Raw genomic sequence first — 17,652 nt, forward strand, 5'->3', positions numbered from 1 at the left:
CTGATTCTTATTTTCATAGTACTGCATTGACATCTGGCACCTCTCCAGATTCTCGAAACATTTTTGCTTTCAGTAATCTACCTCCGTGAATGAACCGGTACCACGTGGCAAACTAGGGAAAAATACTAGCTTGATAATGCAAGTTTACTGTAGTTTATTTACCCGTGGAATCTGACCTTTTTGTGCAATAGCTTCCTCTAAACATTTTTAAAACAAAAGTCACATCGCTATTAAGATTACTTAGTATCAGCCGTATGATACAGGGGATTACCACTTGATGAATTCCAGGATCTGTGTTAGATGACAGCTTGACTTTAAAATAAACACCAAATGAGTAACCTATAATAATATGAAGCTGTTATTAGTATCACTGAGAAGGTAGTGGTAAGGATAGCGGAGTTCAGTAAGCTTTTTTTTTTTTTTTGGAATACTTCAATTACTTTCATTATCCATTATCATCATTTTTTAATATAATATTTTTGGCTAGTGAATGATTTATCTTCAGCAAAGATGTGTCACCTGGCAAGGTAACAACTCTGGAGCTCTGCATTCTCAGTTCTATCTCCATAGGGAAGAGAAGGATGAAGCCATGCCTAGTACCCTTTTCTAAGCCAAATGTGTCAGATTGTGTACTATTAACCTGGTCCACTTTAACTGGACTCTTATATAGGAATTTAATACTGGGAATACTGGTAATATATCTTTATATGGTTTGGTATACACACATCACAAATTTATGGACATTTTATTGGGCATAAAGCCAACTTGGTCTAATGGACCATGGCTATGATTTTATTAAAGAAAAAAAGCAGGGCCGGCACTCAAACAGATCCACAGGATCAGAGAAATTTAATTAAAAGAATATTTTATTCATACAAAGTTAAAAATATAAATCTGCATCTCCATCCACCCTACACATTTCACACCCATTCAGAGCGTTTAGTCATGGGCTCCTATGATTTTATTAGTCTATTTGCCAGGATTTTTTTTCGCATTCCAGTGTCTGTAATTGTCAAGGAGATGGACAACTCCGTGACAGTGGCATATTGGGTGGGTTTTGGGCATTATATTTAGTATTTATAGACTGGGAAGAAATGGAAATAGTTGCTACCCTGAGTTTGGCAGGGTAAACCATTGAGTAGTGTGGCAGCACTTCCAAATTCACCTCTTGAATCCCTAAAATAAGGTTCATTGTTTGGAATAATTGAGGAAGAGACCAATGTTATGTCATTCCACGTGAGTTGTCAAACAGTATTTAATAAAGGGGGTTGGGGCTAGTGCCTTTACTTAATTAGACCAATTATGTAAATCCTCAGCCTATGTTTTAAGGGCTGACAGCTGTTGTCGAGTAACTGCAAGATTTTTGGGCCAGGTTTTAATGTGCCGTCTAGATATATGGGCCTTAGCTTTAGCCATAGAGGCTGGAGTGTGGAGTGCTTGTCTAATCAATTGTGATAGTGTGCTTTGTTAGAAAGAAGTTTGGACAACTTATTTCTAACCCCCCCCCCATGTGTGCATTTCATCTAGGACAGGTGCAAATATAAGTTTCTGCATATTTTATCTGTGGGACCAGTTCCTGTGTTTCCTATATTGTTATGCTGATGCAGCTAGTGCATAACATGACATTTTAGCTTTTTGTTCAGGCTAAGTGCTCAGCTTTTTGGCTATGCCCCCTATGATCACTTTCTATATCATTTTCCCATTTTGGTGTCAGTCACAGTCACTGCAACCAGCACCCAAAAGGTTAATGTACGAAGCCTTTGCAGTTGTTTTTTACTTGCTGATGTTTGTTAGCAGAAAATACATTTTATGATGATACCAGTATACTCCTATGGGTGTAATTTCTCTTCTGTATTATTTACTTGCAGGAAACCTTTCCTGTTTATTCCGTGTATTGAAACCAATTTGGTAAAATCATTAAAATATTAAGACTGTATTTAGCTTTGCTTTTGGCCCACAACCAGTAACATAGTATGAATATCTTTACTAATAAAATCTTTGCTACACGCTGTATCTATGTCCTTTGTTTTCTGGAAAAGAATAAAAGAGAATGGCCTGTACTCGAATTCTGTCATTTGTTTCCATCTTACTGGTAAATAGTACAGAGGGTTCTTTATATGAGAAACAGGGAATGAGTTCACTCACACAAATAAGCGGGTCATTTCTGTGGCAAGCAAAAAAAAAAAAGGATGACATTTTGGGAAATGCACAATTTAATTTGTTTTGGTCTTTCAGATGCTTCTATCAGAAGTGAAAATTGAAGTGGATAATCCTATTAAAGGGATTCATGTTCATGTTACTGCTATATGTCCCGATGGGACTAGACGTTCGGGGAAAGAAGGATGTCAAAATGTTAAAACCAATGAAAAGGTAAAGTATAGAATGATACGGTAAAGTATGGTTAATTAACACCCATTTCTTGTTCCTAAACACCTTCCCTTAATAAATGTCAAGTTCATCATACACAGCAGATCAGTAATTGGCAATTATTGATTTGTTGCCATGGGCTTCTAAAGTTGTAGCAAACGTTGCTCATGAGAGAAGTAACTACACAGCAAGCAGACACTTTAACTACATGGGGCCCAGGAGAAAAAGGTCCCCCATGAGCCAGTAAATTATTATTGATTTCAATGTATATTGGTATAACAGGTCAACTCTGGACATTTTGGGGGCCCTACAATTAATTTCCTGTGGGACCCTGTAGCGTCTAGTTACGAAACTGAATACCTACACCCTGGATATGTGTATGCCTTGTTTTCACTATGCGTTAGGCTTTGAGGAGCTGGAAGGCTAGACAGGGCCTGCTGGTTAGGCATCAAAATGTAAGACAATGTAGTTTTCCTTGTAAACTGGCATACAGAGTAAAGGCATTAAATGGAATCTAGAAGGGGAATATCAGTGTTTGTTACAAAATCCTTCTGGTTCATGTTGATTTGTGTATCATATTTCATCTCTAGGGAATCCTTTGTTTTAGCAGTCCCTTTGGCTGACTGCCCATTATGAGCCAACATAAAGCAAATGGCATTCTGCACAGAACTGCCTAGAAAGTTCAGATAGCGGGCCTTTTTTATACTTTTGTATTCCTGCCAAATTTTTTGTTTTGTTTTTATGCTGAATATAGGGCATATAAAAGTCCTACTATATCACCACAAAGGCCTTGAATAATAAGCAGCCTCATCCTGGCAAAGCTTTAGAAATCTAGATTTACAGTGGGCGATTTATAGTACTCAATTGATCCTAGCATGGGTAACCTCTGTTACCATCATCCCCCCATGAGCTGCTACAATGGGCTTTCATATGTGTGTCTCCAGATCCTGAAAAAACATGACAAACCTGCATCAATTTCTGAGACATGTTCTGTTTATTTACTAAAGATACAATAGAAATGAAATGTGACTGACTAGTTTTGTGCCTTCTTCTGTATCTTTTGGGGTCTTTGTAGATAACAAGTTGTCCCTGGTAAGGCCTCATCTGGAGTATGCCGTGCAGTTTTGGACTTCAGTCCTTAAGAGGGATATAAATGAGCTGGAGAGAGTGCAGCGACTAAATGCAACTAAACTGGTTAGAGGGACGGAAGACTTAAATTATGAGGGTAGACTGTCAAGGTTGGGGTTGTTTTCTCTGGAAAAAAAAGGCGCTTGCGAGGGGACATGATTACACTTTACAAGTACATTAGAGGACATTATAGACAAATAGCAGGGGACCTTTTTACCCATAAAGTGGATCACCGTACCAGAGACCAGAGAAGCGACGTAGAGGGTTCTTCACAGTCAGGACAGTGAGGTTGTGGAATGCACTGCCGGGTGATGTTGTGATGGCTGATTCAGTAAATGCCTTTAAGAATGGCTTGGATGATTTTATGATCTAATTGATTAATTAACCCACCCTGGGAAGGGGAGGGGTTTCACCAATATAGGGACTGTTCACATTTGTATTCTTATCCTGATGAAGGGAGGTTTATCCCCCCGAAACGTTGATCACGAGGTGATATAATAAAGAGGGGTGTCCCCCCAACTGCTGATTATAGCGTGTGTGCGGATCCGTTTCTTGTTTGCTGTTGCTAAGGGACCTGGCCGGGGTCGACGGAGAAACCAGCACCACCAACACAGTGAGAGGAAAGGCGAGTGTGCGGTAGGAACATATATTACAGAATTTGGATGATTTTATGGACAGACATAATATCAAAGGCTATTGTGATACTAATCTCTATAGTTAGTATAAGTATGGGTATATAGAATTTGATAAAATTAGGGAGGGGTGTGTGTATGGATGCTGGGTTTTCATTTGGAGGGGTTGAACTTGATGGACTTTGTCTTTTTTCAACCCAATTTAACTATGTAACTAACTATTTAACTATGTATCAGCATCACATACACAATATAACTGCTGATGTGATATATTATTTTGTCCTGCACGTTGTGTTATATTTTAGTCCTGATGAGGTAACTCTCACAATATATGTGTTCCCTTTACCATATTCTTAATAGTTTCCTTTTATGTTATTATTAGTATTGTAAAGGAGAACTCGATTTTAGCACCCTGGGTGTGTTGTGCTAATGCACTCACCCCCAGTGATGCAAATCATTTATCCTGTGGCCCTGGCTGTTGTGTCTCTTCCACAAAAATTGTAGAAGCTTGGAAGGTTTTCTTTAAAGTTGTTGTGTCATTATAATAGATCAACCTACTGTATTTCCTGTGCCCCCCTAAACAGATGAATATGAATTATAGAAATGTTGGTGAATACTATAGGAACATGGCACCTTAGAAGAAACTACCCTGGGTCAGTTCAATGTTATACAAGGTGCCTGGGCTAACATTTTACCTTAATGGAGGGTACCCAACATATTGGCAGTCCCAGTGTTTTCATCTCTTTTAAAAAGAATGCAGGAATATATAGACCTCAAATGTTCAAGACTGGCCTGATGACATCACTGAGCATATACAGATTTAATTGATTGATATTTGCACATGATCCCTGAGCACCACTGCTAGCCCAGGACATGGCTAGGATAAGCAGGGCTGCCTACATAAATGAAGAAATGGCTTTGTCGTTGATCAGACTGCGACAGTTTTAAAAAAGGCTGATATGATGTACCTTTATTTTTGTAGGGCTGCTGCTTAAAATGATTGGCTGAAAAAGTGGAATTGTTCTATAGAGAGTCACAGCTAAACCATAAGTGTCAATACAGCCAGAAGACAAAGGTGATAAAGACAGGGATGAGGCAGTTGATAGCCTTGTTTTAAATTGCTCCCTGGGTTTCAATAATTTTAGTGGAAATATATTTAAAAAAAAAAAAACAATCATAGCTGACAGTTAAGTGCATGAACTTTTAAAAATTAGCCTCACCTATAAAATTTAACGCAGTGCATTTAGCCTTTGCTTGACCCGCACATCTGTTATGGGAAATTATTGCAAAAACTGTAGATTAAACGTGTCAAGCTATTCCATCTGCATTTTCCACTTTGAGTTAAATTTTTCATCATTATGCGCTCTTGCCAGATTTTTTAACCGTGTCCCAGTTCCAGCGCTTAGGAGAGTTGTAAAGGTCACGTCATTAATCTTTGCATGGTGGAAAAGCTCCTGTCGTGAAAAGCAGAACCCAGCAGTGTCCCAGCCGTGTTGTGAACTACAGCTTACAGCATCTAAGGATAGAAGGGAGTTGTAGAACAGGAATTGCTGAAGGGTTATAATTAAAGCAAATATACTGCTGCCCAAAATCCTTACTGTGCAGTGTTTGATCCGTTGCAGACCAGGCATGGCACCTTGAGCTTGCACGGCACTGACTGTAAGGTATAGACCATTTGCTGAATTATATGTATTGGTGCCAAAACACTTACAGGAAAAGCTGAAGTAATTTCTTTGGCAGTGACAATCTGTTCTCACAAAAAAAGATAATAACTCATAGGTGGGATTATTGGTGCTATAAACAAGATTAAGGTTAGAAATTGCTGTAAGCATTAAAAAAAATCAAGTGAAGCATTGGTGTTATAAGACCCTCTTCTTCCACGGGGAAACTAAAGAGTTGAAGAAATGAGCCAGGATGATTGACTCTTAACTGATTAAGTCAAGGGCCAGTTCCTATGTCAGCACCTTGTGACCTCGGGGAGGTCAGTCATTTCTCTGTGCTTCAGGCATCAAGTCCTAGTTAGAAATCTCAAAAAGGCTGGGTCTCTCTGTTCCTGAAAATGTTTATATTCAGGATTATGGGAAAAATAGCAATGAGCCAAAATGTTTTTAAAGGGCAAGTTATACACTGAATGGTGTACTGTTTCGGTAATCTCCTTCTCAAACAGCCCTTTATTTTTAACTTTTGTAATAATTATACCATTTTCTATATGTTTATTTTATTTTGGCTTGAATAAGTCGAAAGAGGCTGTTTTTATGTGGCCAGAGGTATAAAGTAAATTGTTATTTTCAAACTTTAAAAAAAAAAAGATATGTAATTTTCTGAGAAATTAGGTGTTTATTTCACAGGCATGTCGTGCCCCACACCTTAGGCCTCATTTATTAATCCCTGAGTCGCAAGTCATAAGGGAAGCAAATTCTTTTACAAATAGATTAGTTGGTTAGTTGCACCCATGGGTCTTTAGTAGCCTGTACTTTGCACCATGCACGGAATCCGGCAGAGAGCAGCCTTGTACTTAATGCTTGCTTCTAGGGGGCATTATTATGTGTCTATAAAAGAGATTGTTCACCTTTTAGTATGACATTTTTTATTATGATTTAGAGCAGTGATCCCCAACCTTTTTTACCTGTGAGCCACATTCAATTGTTGAAAGAGTTGGGGAGCAACACAAGCATGGAAAATGTTCCTGAGGCGAGGGTGTTAAGTAAGTGCTGTGATTTGCTATTTGGTAGCCCCTATGTGGACTGGCAGCCTATAGGAGACACTGTTTGGCAGTAAACTTGGTTTTTATGCAATCAAAACTTGTCTCCAAGCCAAGAATTAAAAAATAAGCACCTGCTTTGAGGCCTCGGGGGGGGGCAATAACCAAGGGGTTGGTGAGCAACTTGTCAGGGAACATTGACCTGAAGAGTGATATTCTGAGACAATTTGCAAATGGTTTACATTTTTTATTATTTGTGGTTTTTGAGTTAGTGTATTTAGCTTTTTATTCAGCAGTTCTCCAGCTTGCAATTTTAGCAACCTAGCATCTGTGCATTGGTTTGTATAAACATGTAGCCTTACAGAGCATTTGCTTTCAAGAGGGGGTCAGTAACCAAAATTTGAAAACTTGTCACAGGGGGTCACCATCTTGGAAAGTGACACTCACATGCTCAGTGGGCTCTGAGTAGCTGTTGAGAAGCTAAGCTTAGGGGTCATCACAAATTATCAAGCCGAAAATGAGGTTTGTCTTTAATATAAGCTGATGCTACAGGGCTGATTATTAAATTCTGATGCTAGTTGTGTTACTTGCAATGGTTTCTGCACTGACGTAGTAATTATCTTATATTGTAACATTTATATTCATTATATACAGTATATTGTGAGTTGGTCCCTAAGCTCAGTAAGTGACAGCAGCACAGAGCATGTGCAGTGAATCAGCAGAAAAGAAGATGGGGAGCTATTGGGGCATCTTTGGAGACACAGATCTTTACTGTGGACTGTGGTTGCCTTGGGCTGGTACAGAAGCCCAAAACATAATTTACAACTTTTCTAGCCTACTTCTTTTGTTACACTTTAGTTCTCCTTTAAAGGTAAAACACCCCGCCTGCATTTATGAAATTTTGCACCTCACCCAGCACTTTGTAAACAAGGTATTTTGTCTATATGCAAGATGGACTTAATTTTGTGTGCAGGATATGTTTTTGGAAGGACATATGTGAACTTGTATCAAAACACGGATTTGCTATACAGTTCTTGTCAAAGCAACTATATTTACTAGGGATGCACCGAATCCACTATTTTAGATTCGGCTGAACCCCCAAATCCTTTGTGAAAGATTCAGCCGAATACCGAAATGAATCCTGATTTGCATATGCAAATTAGGGGTGGGAAGGGAAAATAATTTTTTACTTCCTTGTTTTGTGACAAAAAGTCACATGATCTCCCTCCACAGCCCTAATTTGCATATGCAAATTAGGATTCGGTAGGCCGAATCCTAGATTCGGTGCGTCCCTAATATTTACTACTTCTGCAATTGGCAATTCACCCTTTCATATTAGCAGTTTTACAGTGCATGTACCACAATTTCAACAGCAGTGCTTCCATCTGGCCTCCAGAAGGTCAAGTTGACTGATCTGGGATGCGTCTCCCAGCACTTCTCTGTACTCCTCTTTGGCTGTCTAATTTAAAGTCTAAACTGAAGAGGAGAAAAAATATCTCTGGGGACTGGCCAAGACAGCAGCCAAGCACTGCTATTGAAAATTAAAATATAAGTAATGTAAAACGGCTAATATGATGAAAGTTAATGAACAATTTTGCTTTACTTGCCCTTTAACACTTGTAGTTCCCTCAAATATCTCTTTTTACAAAAATGGTTAAAATATATTCTGTGCACCGCTGTGTGATATTAACATATGATTATTTATTTCTGATTTGTTTAGGTATTTTTCAATGTAACCCTTACAATGGACACTTGTGATTTAGGTAATGGACGTGACTACATTGTACTTCGACCCCTTGGTTTCAATGAAACTGCTATAATAAAGGTGCACAGAGACTGTACCTGTCAGTGTAACAGTGTATCACAGGCCAAAGGAAAGTGTGTGACAGATGATTCTACAGACTGTCAAACCATCCCATGTAAAGAAGAAATCTGCAGCTCCGCTGAGTTAGACTATGCGTCTGAAAGCTGCAGGGCTTCCCCATCTCAGTCAGTCTGCACCGGCCAAGGCGTGTGCTTGTGCGGAAAATGCTTTTGTCAAAAAACTAAACTGGGAGCAATATATGGAAAATACTGTGAAATGGACAACTTTTCTTGCCCATACCATCATGGGAAACTGTGTTCTGGTGAGTTCAACCACGTTGTTTATATTTTTATTCTAGCAGCACAGCCTGAAGTGAAAATGTTGACAAAAAGCTTAGTCTAGCACCAGGCAGGGGTGCTTCACAAATGAGGCGAGTTGAGGCTGTCGCCTCAGGCAGCAGCGCCCCACTAGGTACCAGGGGCAGCAAAAATACTGCTCCTGGTACTTTAAGAGCGAATTTCTGGGGTAGGGGGGGCAGCAGCAACTGCTGCTGCCTCAGGTGGCAGAGGGGCCAGGATCGCCCCTGGCACCAGGGGTTCCCCAACCTTTTTACTCGTGAGCCACAATCAAATGTAAAAAGAATTGGGGAGCAACACAAGCATGAATAAAGCCCTTGGGGCACCAAATAAATTCTGTGAATGTCTATTTGGTAGCCCCTACGTGAACTAGACGCCTACAGGAGCCTCTATTCAGCAGTACACAGGGTTTTTATGCAACCAAAACTTGCCTCCAAACCTGGAATTCAAAAATAAGCACCTGCTTTGAGGCTACTGGGAGCAACATCCAAGGGGTTGGTGAGCAACATGTTTATTGAGCTACTGGTTGGGGATCACTGGTCTTAGCAGTGGATTCTGGACCAGACCATTTCATAGTTGGTTGCAATATATGCACACAGATTTATAATATGATCACACCCTAGTGACAAAAGGACAGAGCTCTTTATATTTTGCAGTACATTTCAACCCCTAAATACTGAATTAAGCCAATTTCAAAACTCAGTTTTAACAAGCATTGTAGCATGAAGGTATCAGCTCCTCTGCCTTCAGCATAATATAACTCTTTTGGCCTCAGGGTAAAACTCTAGGAGGATAAGATTAAAATCTGCAGTGACTATAATAACATTCTTCTGTATTACAAGCAAATCTTATGGTGTAAGAATGCAATCATTTGGGACTGCAAGGAACTCTACACTCCAACCCCCCCCCCCCTACACCACTACCACCACCACCTCATCAACAATTCAAGGTTGTACAGTTGTTGTGCAGAAAAAAATCACGAACTCTAGAATGCATAAAGAAATAAAATACCACATTTGCCCATCAGCAGCCGGAATTAATGGCACACAGTATGAAACAAAAAAATATCAGGGAACAGCTTTTTGTGCAGTTAGCCTTCCTTTTTCTCAAACAAACATTTGTACATATTAATGGGAAATATCATACTTCAATATCATATATTCTGTGAAGGCATTCTCCATATTATTAGAACAATACAGTTTACTACCAACCCTAGTTTTGTTCATGCCACCCAGTTATGTACTATGCGTTCACCAATTCTAAAGACAAGCTGGGAGTATCTGGATAGGTAGGGGATGATGGTGATGGGCTCTCTTGCTGAAACCTATTCAGGACTAAGAGGTAAGTGTTAGGGTTTGCCAAACAAATTGCCAGTGACGCTATCATTCATTATTCTTTAGTGAGAATTCTTGTCATTTTACCTATATTGGATACTGGCCTGACAGTATGGCTATGACTACTTAAAAATATCTCTTGTTACAGGTCAGTATTGTTTAAAAGCCTTAGGGCAGAGACACACGGTCAGATTTGGGGAGATTAGTCGCCCAGTGACAAATCTCCTCTTCTTCAGGGCGATTAATCTCCATGAACTGCCTTCCCGCCAGTTAGAATGTAAATTGCCGGCGGGATGGCACTCAGAGTCCAAAGTTTCCAACTTCGGGGGACTTTGGAAAACGAAGCGCTCCGAGTGCCATAACGCCGGCAATCTACATTCTAGTCGGTGTGAAGGCAGCTAGGGGAGATTAGTCGCCAAGAAGAAGAGGAGATTTGTCGCCGGGCAACTAATCTCCCCTAATCTGACTGTGTGTCTTTGCCCTTACAAATACACTTATTAAATTGTGTTTTTATGTAAGCATGGCTGTACAGTTAGTAGGCACGCTTGGGGAAGTATAAACACTAGCTAGAGGTTTATCTATTTTTTGACTGTGTGACTTATTTGATTTTACTTGGAACCCCTATTTCACAGTGGAAGGCACATTATGCACAGCATGCGGCGGTGCATAAGCCATGAAAGCTAGGGGCTGGAGTTCAGAGGATCTCTGCTGTTTATTGTTTTAAGCAGACATTCCTCTGCAGGACAACCATTAAAAACAGAAATGACCTGAACTTGTTCATGGAATGCTTTCCCTGGGAACCCCTAGAACCGGAAAATATATTCTGGAACTACATATATATAAATATTGTCAGTTGCTTGTGATTGCCCTGCATATAACATATAATTGTTTATTATTATTATTGAAAGGTATACCTTGATATAATTATGTATATAAAGAGCTGCAGTGTAAAGCTTTCTGAAAACAGAAGTTATTCAAATGGCTCAGGCTATACACATAACACTGCCCTTATACCAAAAATGTGAAGCTTTAACTCTCACATATGGAATTATAGGCGGAGACATGCAAATGACTAATGTCCCTGTGGTCAACTATGCATCCAGAACCGCTGGTTTTATAGCACAGATACAGCCTATTAGTTCAAAACATATCTCCAAACTTGCAGACAGCCTGTTTTGATCTTCTTAGATTAGTGCAAGATATTGAGACATGGCTTCTGAGGCTTCAGCAAAGCAGAGAACCTCTTTTCAGCTATTCTCACCTCCTTTTAACTCTCCTCACCCTAACTAAATTGGTTCTCTGTTTCACATGAGGAATGTGAATACCTTTTCAGAAGGCCATAGCGTGCATTTCTTACTTTGTTAAGGATTCTTTGGCTTCTTTTCTCCCTTCTCATCCTAACCAAGGTGATTCTCTGTGTATAAAGAGCAAATATATAGCCATAAAGTAAATGGCCCCAATGAAATCAATAGAATAAAAAAAGCAGTATATTGACTGAAACATTGGTCAGGGCAGGACAAAGCACAATGAAGACTTTGTAGTTCTTATACAGAACCAGATAGATTATTTATATGGGAAAATTACCAGATAATACCATTCTAGTTCCGACATAATTAATGATAATCTGGGTGTGAAAGCTGCACCATCTCACAGTCATGACAATCTTTATTAATATAACAAATACAGTCATATGAAAACGTTTGGGAACTCCTCTCGGCCTGCATAATAATTTACTCCACTTTCAACAAAAAAGATAACAGTGGTATGTCTTTCATTTCCCAGGAACATTGAGTACTGGGGTGTTTTCTGAACAAAGATTGTTAGTGAAGCAGTATTCATTTGTATGAAATTAAATCAAATGTGAAAAACTGGCTTTGCAAAAATGTGGGTACCCTTGTAATTTTGCTAATTTGAATGCATGTAATTGCTCAATACTGATTACTTGCAACACCAAATTGGTTGGATTTTCTTGTTAAGTCTTGAACTTCATAGGCAGGTGTGTCCAATCCTGAGTAAAGGTATTTAAGGTGGCCAATTGCAAGTTCTGCTTCTGTTTGACTCTCCTCTGAAGAGTGACAGCATGGGATCCTCAAAGCAACTCTCAAAAGATCCAAAAACAAAGATTGTTCAGTATCATGGTTTAGGAGAAGTCTACTAAAAGATATCTCAGAGGTTTAAACTGTCAGTTTCAACTGTAAGGAATGTAATCAGGAAATGGAAGGCCACAGGCACAGTTGCTGTAGAACCCAGGTCTGGCAGGCCAAGTACAGGAGCGGCATACAGTATGCGGAAGATTGTGAGAATGGTTACAGACAACGATCACCTCCAAAGACCTGCAAGAACATCTTGCTGCAGTTTGTGTATCTGTAAATCGTTCAGCGCAGTTTGCACAAAGAACATCTGTATGGCAGGGTGATGAGAAAGAAGCCCTTTCTGCACTCACGCCACAAACAGAGTCGCCTGTTGTATGCAAAAGTTCATTTAGACAAACCACAGTCATTTTGGAACAAAGTGCTTTGGACTGATGAGACAAAAATTTAGTTATTTGGTCATAACAAAAAGTGGTTTGCATGGTGGAAGAAGAACACCGCATTCCAAGAAAAACACCTACTATCAAATTTGGTGTAGGTTCCATCATGCTGTGGGGCTGTGTGGCTAGTTCAGGGACTGGAGTCCTTGTTAAAGTCAGGTTCGGATGAATTCAACCCAATATCAACAAATTGTTCAGGATAATGTTCAAACATCAGTCACAAAGTTGGAGTTAAGCAGGGGTTGGATATTCCAACAAGACAATGACCCTAAACACACTTTGAAATCTAAAAGGCATTTATGCAGAGGGAGAAGTACAATATTCTGGAATGGCCGTCACATTTCCCTGACTTGAATATCATGGAAAATCTATGGGATGATTTGAAGCAGGCTGTCCATGCTCGGCAGCCATCACATTTAACTGAACTGGAGAGATTTTGTATAGATGAATGGTCAAAAATACCAAAGGCTATAGGAGGCGTCTAGAGGCTGTTACATTTGCAAAAGGAGGCTCAACTAAGTATTGATGTAATATCTCTGTTGGGGGTGCCCAAATTTATGCACCTGTCTAATTTTGTTATGATGCATATTGCATATATTCTGTTAATCCAATAAACTTTATGTCACTGCAGAAATAATACTGTTTCCATAAGGCATGTTATATATTAAAAGGAAGTTGCTACTTTGAAAGCTCAGCCAATGATAAACAAAACTCCAAAGAATTAGGAGGGGTTCCCAAACTTTTTCATATGACTGTGTATGTTTAAATGGCACTTCCAGATAAGTTACAGAGAAAGAGGAAATCATTTATAAAAATTTCTGTTATTTGAAAAAATAATAATATAAGTTATTTGAATAAAATGGAGTCTATTGGAATCAGTCTTTCCATAATTGATCTTTCTGGATAACGAATTTCCATATAGCAAATCCTATACCTGTACATGGAAAAAGGAAATTATTTTTAAAAATTTTAATTATTTTATTAGAATTGAGCCTAATTCAGAGCTTTTTCCGGATAACAGACCTCATACCTGTATATTTATTTATTATAGAGATTTAGTGGCTTTGCTTTTTCTGCCAGCAGCTTAGTAAATATATATATATTTTTCAGATCATGAGAAACAGATCCTGCACATTTACCTGAGGGAATATATATACTGTATAATCACTGCCCTAAAACAACCCATGGCTGCTGCTAAAAATAGCCTTAGTAGTATCTAGAATTGCATTTTTCAGTGTAAAGTAAATTCACTATTTATAAATGAAGGAAACAAAATTTTCTCCCCAAACCACACTCATTTAAAATACTTTATATTACACACTGTTTTAAGACATAAGAATTCTGCTGATGGAATCCTGTAACAAGTATGGCCCAGCTACAACCCCTCCGTCATTTCAGGGAAAGCGTGCCATAAGCTTGTTGACATTCATAGATTATTAAAAGTCATATTCGACACACTCCCATGTTGGAAACTCTGCTCTTCTGTAAAATGCATTTATATTTAGAAAAAGCAAGAGGCTTGTGAGGATAAGGGCCTTTGTTCTATGCAGAAAGCCTGACTGGATCCGGAATCAAACAATTGCACAGTCGCTTATCAGTCTAATTTCATTGTTTGTGGCTCTTTTGAGGTTGTAGATTATTTTGGTAGAAATAAGCAGTGAATCATGAAAAGGTACATGAAAGTTATTTCCCTTATAGATCAATCCAGGAAAAAATCAGTTATGTTTGCAGCAGTACATACAATGGGTGTGCTCTAAATGTGTTTCGCTTTATGCCCTATATATTTTGTTCTGTGTTTTTACAGAAGAGTATACACTGCAGAGCTGCTGTGTTTCTCTATAATAATACCATTTCTTTGTATTGCAGGTAATGGAGATTGTGAAGATGGGAAATGCAGATGCTTTAAGGGCTGGGAAAGTGACCGCTGCCATTGTGCTTCCTCACTCAGAAAACACTGTATGAATTCTAAAGGCCTCGTGTGCAGCGGCAGAGGGGTGTGCCAGTGTGGGAAATGCCAGTGCACTGATGCTAAAAGCTTTGGCCCTTTGTGTCAGTACTGCATGGATAACTGGTAGGAGGCTTGAATTAAATTCACTGGATACATTTGATATCTCCCTGTGGTCCCTAAGCAAAGTCTTACAAGGGGATAGTGCTAGACATAGTGGAGGCACATTTTTATCAAAAGGAAAGAAATTATCATTTTGCATTGGTCAAAGTGACACAAACAGCTGACAGATCACACTTTGTCGGGGAGCCACTCATGTAAAGACCTCAATGCTAATAATTTCTCTTATGGCTACCCCTTTATGGAATCTGTCTTGCAATTTACACAACCAGTAGTTACTCAGGGCATTGCCGCTGGTTTGGTAATATGCAGTCATTCAAATTCACCTTTAAATTAATATTCAGTATGACATAAACATTCATATTCTGAGACAATTTGCAATTGATTTAAATTGTTTATGGTTTTTCGGTTATTTCGCTTTTTGTTCAGCAGCTCTGCAGTTTGGAGTTGCAGCAGCTATCTGGTTGCTCTTGTTTACTTCCCGTAAACTCAGGCAGTGGTTAGAACAAGAGACTGAAATATGAATGAGAGAGAGGCTGAATAAATAGATAAGGAATAAAAAGTGACAACAATAAGATTGTAGCCTCACAGAGCAATCGTTTTTTGGCCGCCAGGGACAGTGGCCCATTTGAAAGCTGGAAAGATGTAGAAGGGGAACGGAAATAGTTTGAAAACTATAAAAAACAAATGAAAACCAATAGCAAATTTTTATAGGACATGCTATAACATACTAAATTTAACTTAGAGGCACATTTACTATTGGTCAAATATCGAGGGTTAATTAACCCTCGATATTCGGCCGTCGAAGTAAAATCCTTTGAATATCGAAGTCGAAGGATTTACCGAAATTCGTTCGTTCGAAAAATGTTATGTTGTAAAAATGTTTTACACTTGAATTATCTGTGGATTTGGTATGGAATCAATTAACCAATTAAGGGTGGAGTGAGCACGAAGACACGGATTGGTTGGGTATGAGACACATGGTTATTTAATGTTTGGTTTTATCACATTTTGTATCATCCTTGAAAAAGGTCCCAAAAGGGACCGAAACGTTGGATAAAGATGCAATAAAAAGATTGTTTATATATCATATCAAAGGGAGTGCTGGTCTGTGAAGCATTGGTATATATATATATATATATATATATATATAAATATATATATATATATAAATATATATATATATATATATATATATATATATCAGTCCAGCGAAAGCACTCACGGCATTGACTCCTCAAAAATACATCAAAAGGTTTTTATTAGTGCATGGTGCATCAACGCGTCGCATGGAGCTGTCGCTGGACTAATATTTATGAATTTGGTTAGCACCCGGCTCTTAACTTAAAATATATATACATACATATATATATATATATAGGTCAAAGGAACTGTGATGGTGTCCCATGTGTTGACATCTAGAATGCAAGATCAAGTCAGTACCAGTGAATAAAAAAAAGAGTAAAGACCATTAAAATAACGATAATAATCTTCCACTACATCTACATCCATGGAAATTACAATGCTCCTATAGTTATTATTGTAATCTATCACAGGGAGCAGATTTATCATGCATGAGAGGTAACAATATGCGCAATATTAATCTTCAAGGAAGTAATTACACACTTCCAGGAATATATGGTATAAGTTTTTATAGTGTTCTGTAAAATTAAAGTGGCCCCTGTCGCCTGCTCTCATGCCTACTAAAAATTATCTGAGATCTGGCTGTAGATATAGGTATGGGATGTGTTATCCAGAATCTAGAGAGCTCTGAAATACAGAAATCTTCTATAAAGTCAATTTTAAGCAAGCAGTTCTTATGTTTTTTTTAATGATTTCCTATTTCTTGGTAATCATAAGACTATACTTTGTACTAGTTGGTAACTAAGCTACATAAATCCATACTGGGGGCAAAATCAGTCTGTTTTTTAGTAGAATTAAGGTATGGAGATCCCAATTATGGAAAGACCCCTTATCCGGTAAACCCCAGGTCCAAAGCATTCCAGATAGTAGAGCCTAAAAATGTGCACAAAATAAAACTAGCAGCCACAAATCTCATCTCACATGATCACATATATGTGATTTTCCCAGGGAACAGAAAAAATTATGCTTTGTAATAAATAGGGATGCGCCGAATCCAAGATTCGGTTCGGGATTCGGCTTTTTCAGCATCTGAATCCTTCTGCCTGGCTGAACCAAATCCTAATTCTGATTTGACTATGCCAATTAGGGACGGGGAGGGAAATCGCGTGACTTTTTGTCACAAAACAAGGATATTTTCCCCTTCCCACCCCTAATTTGCATATGATTTGAATTCAGTTCAGTATTTAGCCGAATCTTTCGCGAAGGATTCGTGGGTTCGGCTGAATCCAAAATAGTGGATTCAGTGCATCCCTAGTAATAAAGTATGTCAATATGAATTTTTGACTCAATGTTCCTTTTTCTAAATAAGTTTGTTCTCTAAAGGCTTTTTAGGAATACATATAAATAATAGAAGGGCTCTGAATATTGTTTTGGTTTATTGTGTATGCTTTCCATAAAAGTGTATCTCTCATAACGTGAACATTACTTGTTTTTTCTCTTATTACCTTTTCTGTCCAAAACTATTAAGCTTAGCATAAAACATTTAAATAGTGTATCCTGTTTTTTAAAAAAAAAAAACAAGGCTCGACTGAAACAAAAGGCCGTCTGTGCTGCAAGTCACAGTCTTTAGTATGTTTATATTACTACTCCCT

At 38.5% G+C, this 17,652-nt stretch overlaps 1 protein-coding gene across 1 annotated transcript in view; it reads left to right on the forward strand.

Moving 5' to 3' along the window:
• The window catches only part of itgb8.S (integrin subunit beta 8 S homeolog), an 80,049-nt gene that overhangs the window by 48,541 nt on the left and 13,856 nt on the right, over positions 1-17,652 (forward strand). Inside the window, exons 9-11 of the mRNA XM_041567494.1 lie at positions 2,236-2,370; positions 8,549-8,954; positions 14,719-14,923. Of these exons, the coding sequence (XP_041423428.1) occupies positions 2,236-2,370; positions 8,549-8,954; positions 14,719-14,923 (746 nt within the window). The remainder of the gene's footprint in view (positions 1-2,235; positions 2,371-8,548; positions 8,955-14,718; positions 14,924-17,652) is intronic.

The sequence above is a fragment of the Xenopus laevis genome, chromosome 6S, assembly GCF_017654675.1.
Source record: "Xenopus laevis strain J_2021 chromosome 6S, Xenopus_laevis_v10.1, whole genome shotgun sequence".
Lineage (NCBI taxonomy): Eukaryota > Metazoa > Chordata > Amphibia > Anura > Pipidae > Xenopus > Xenopus laevis.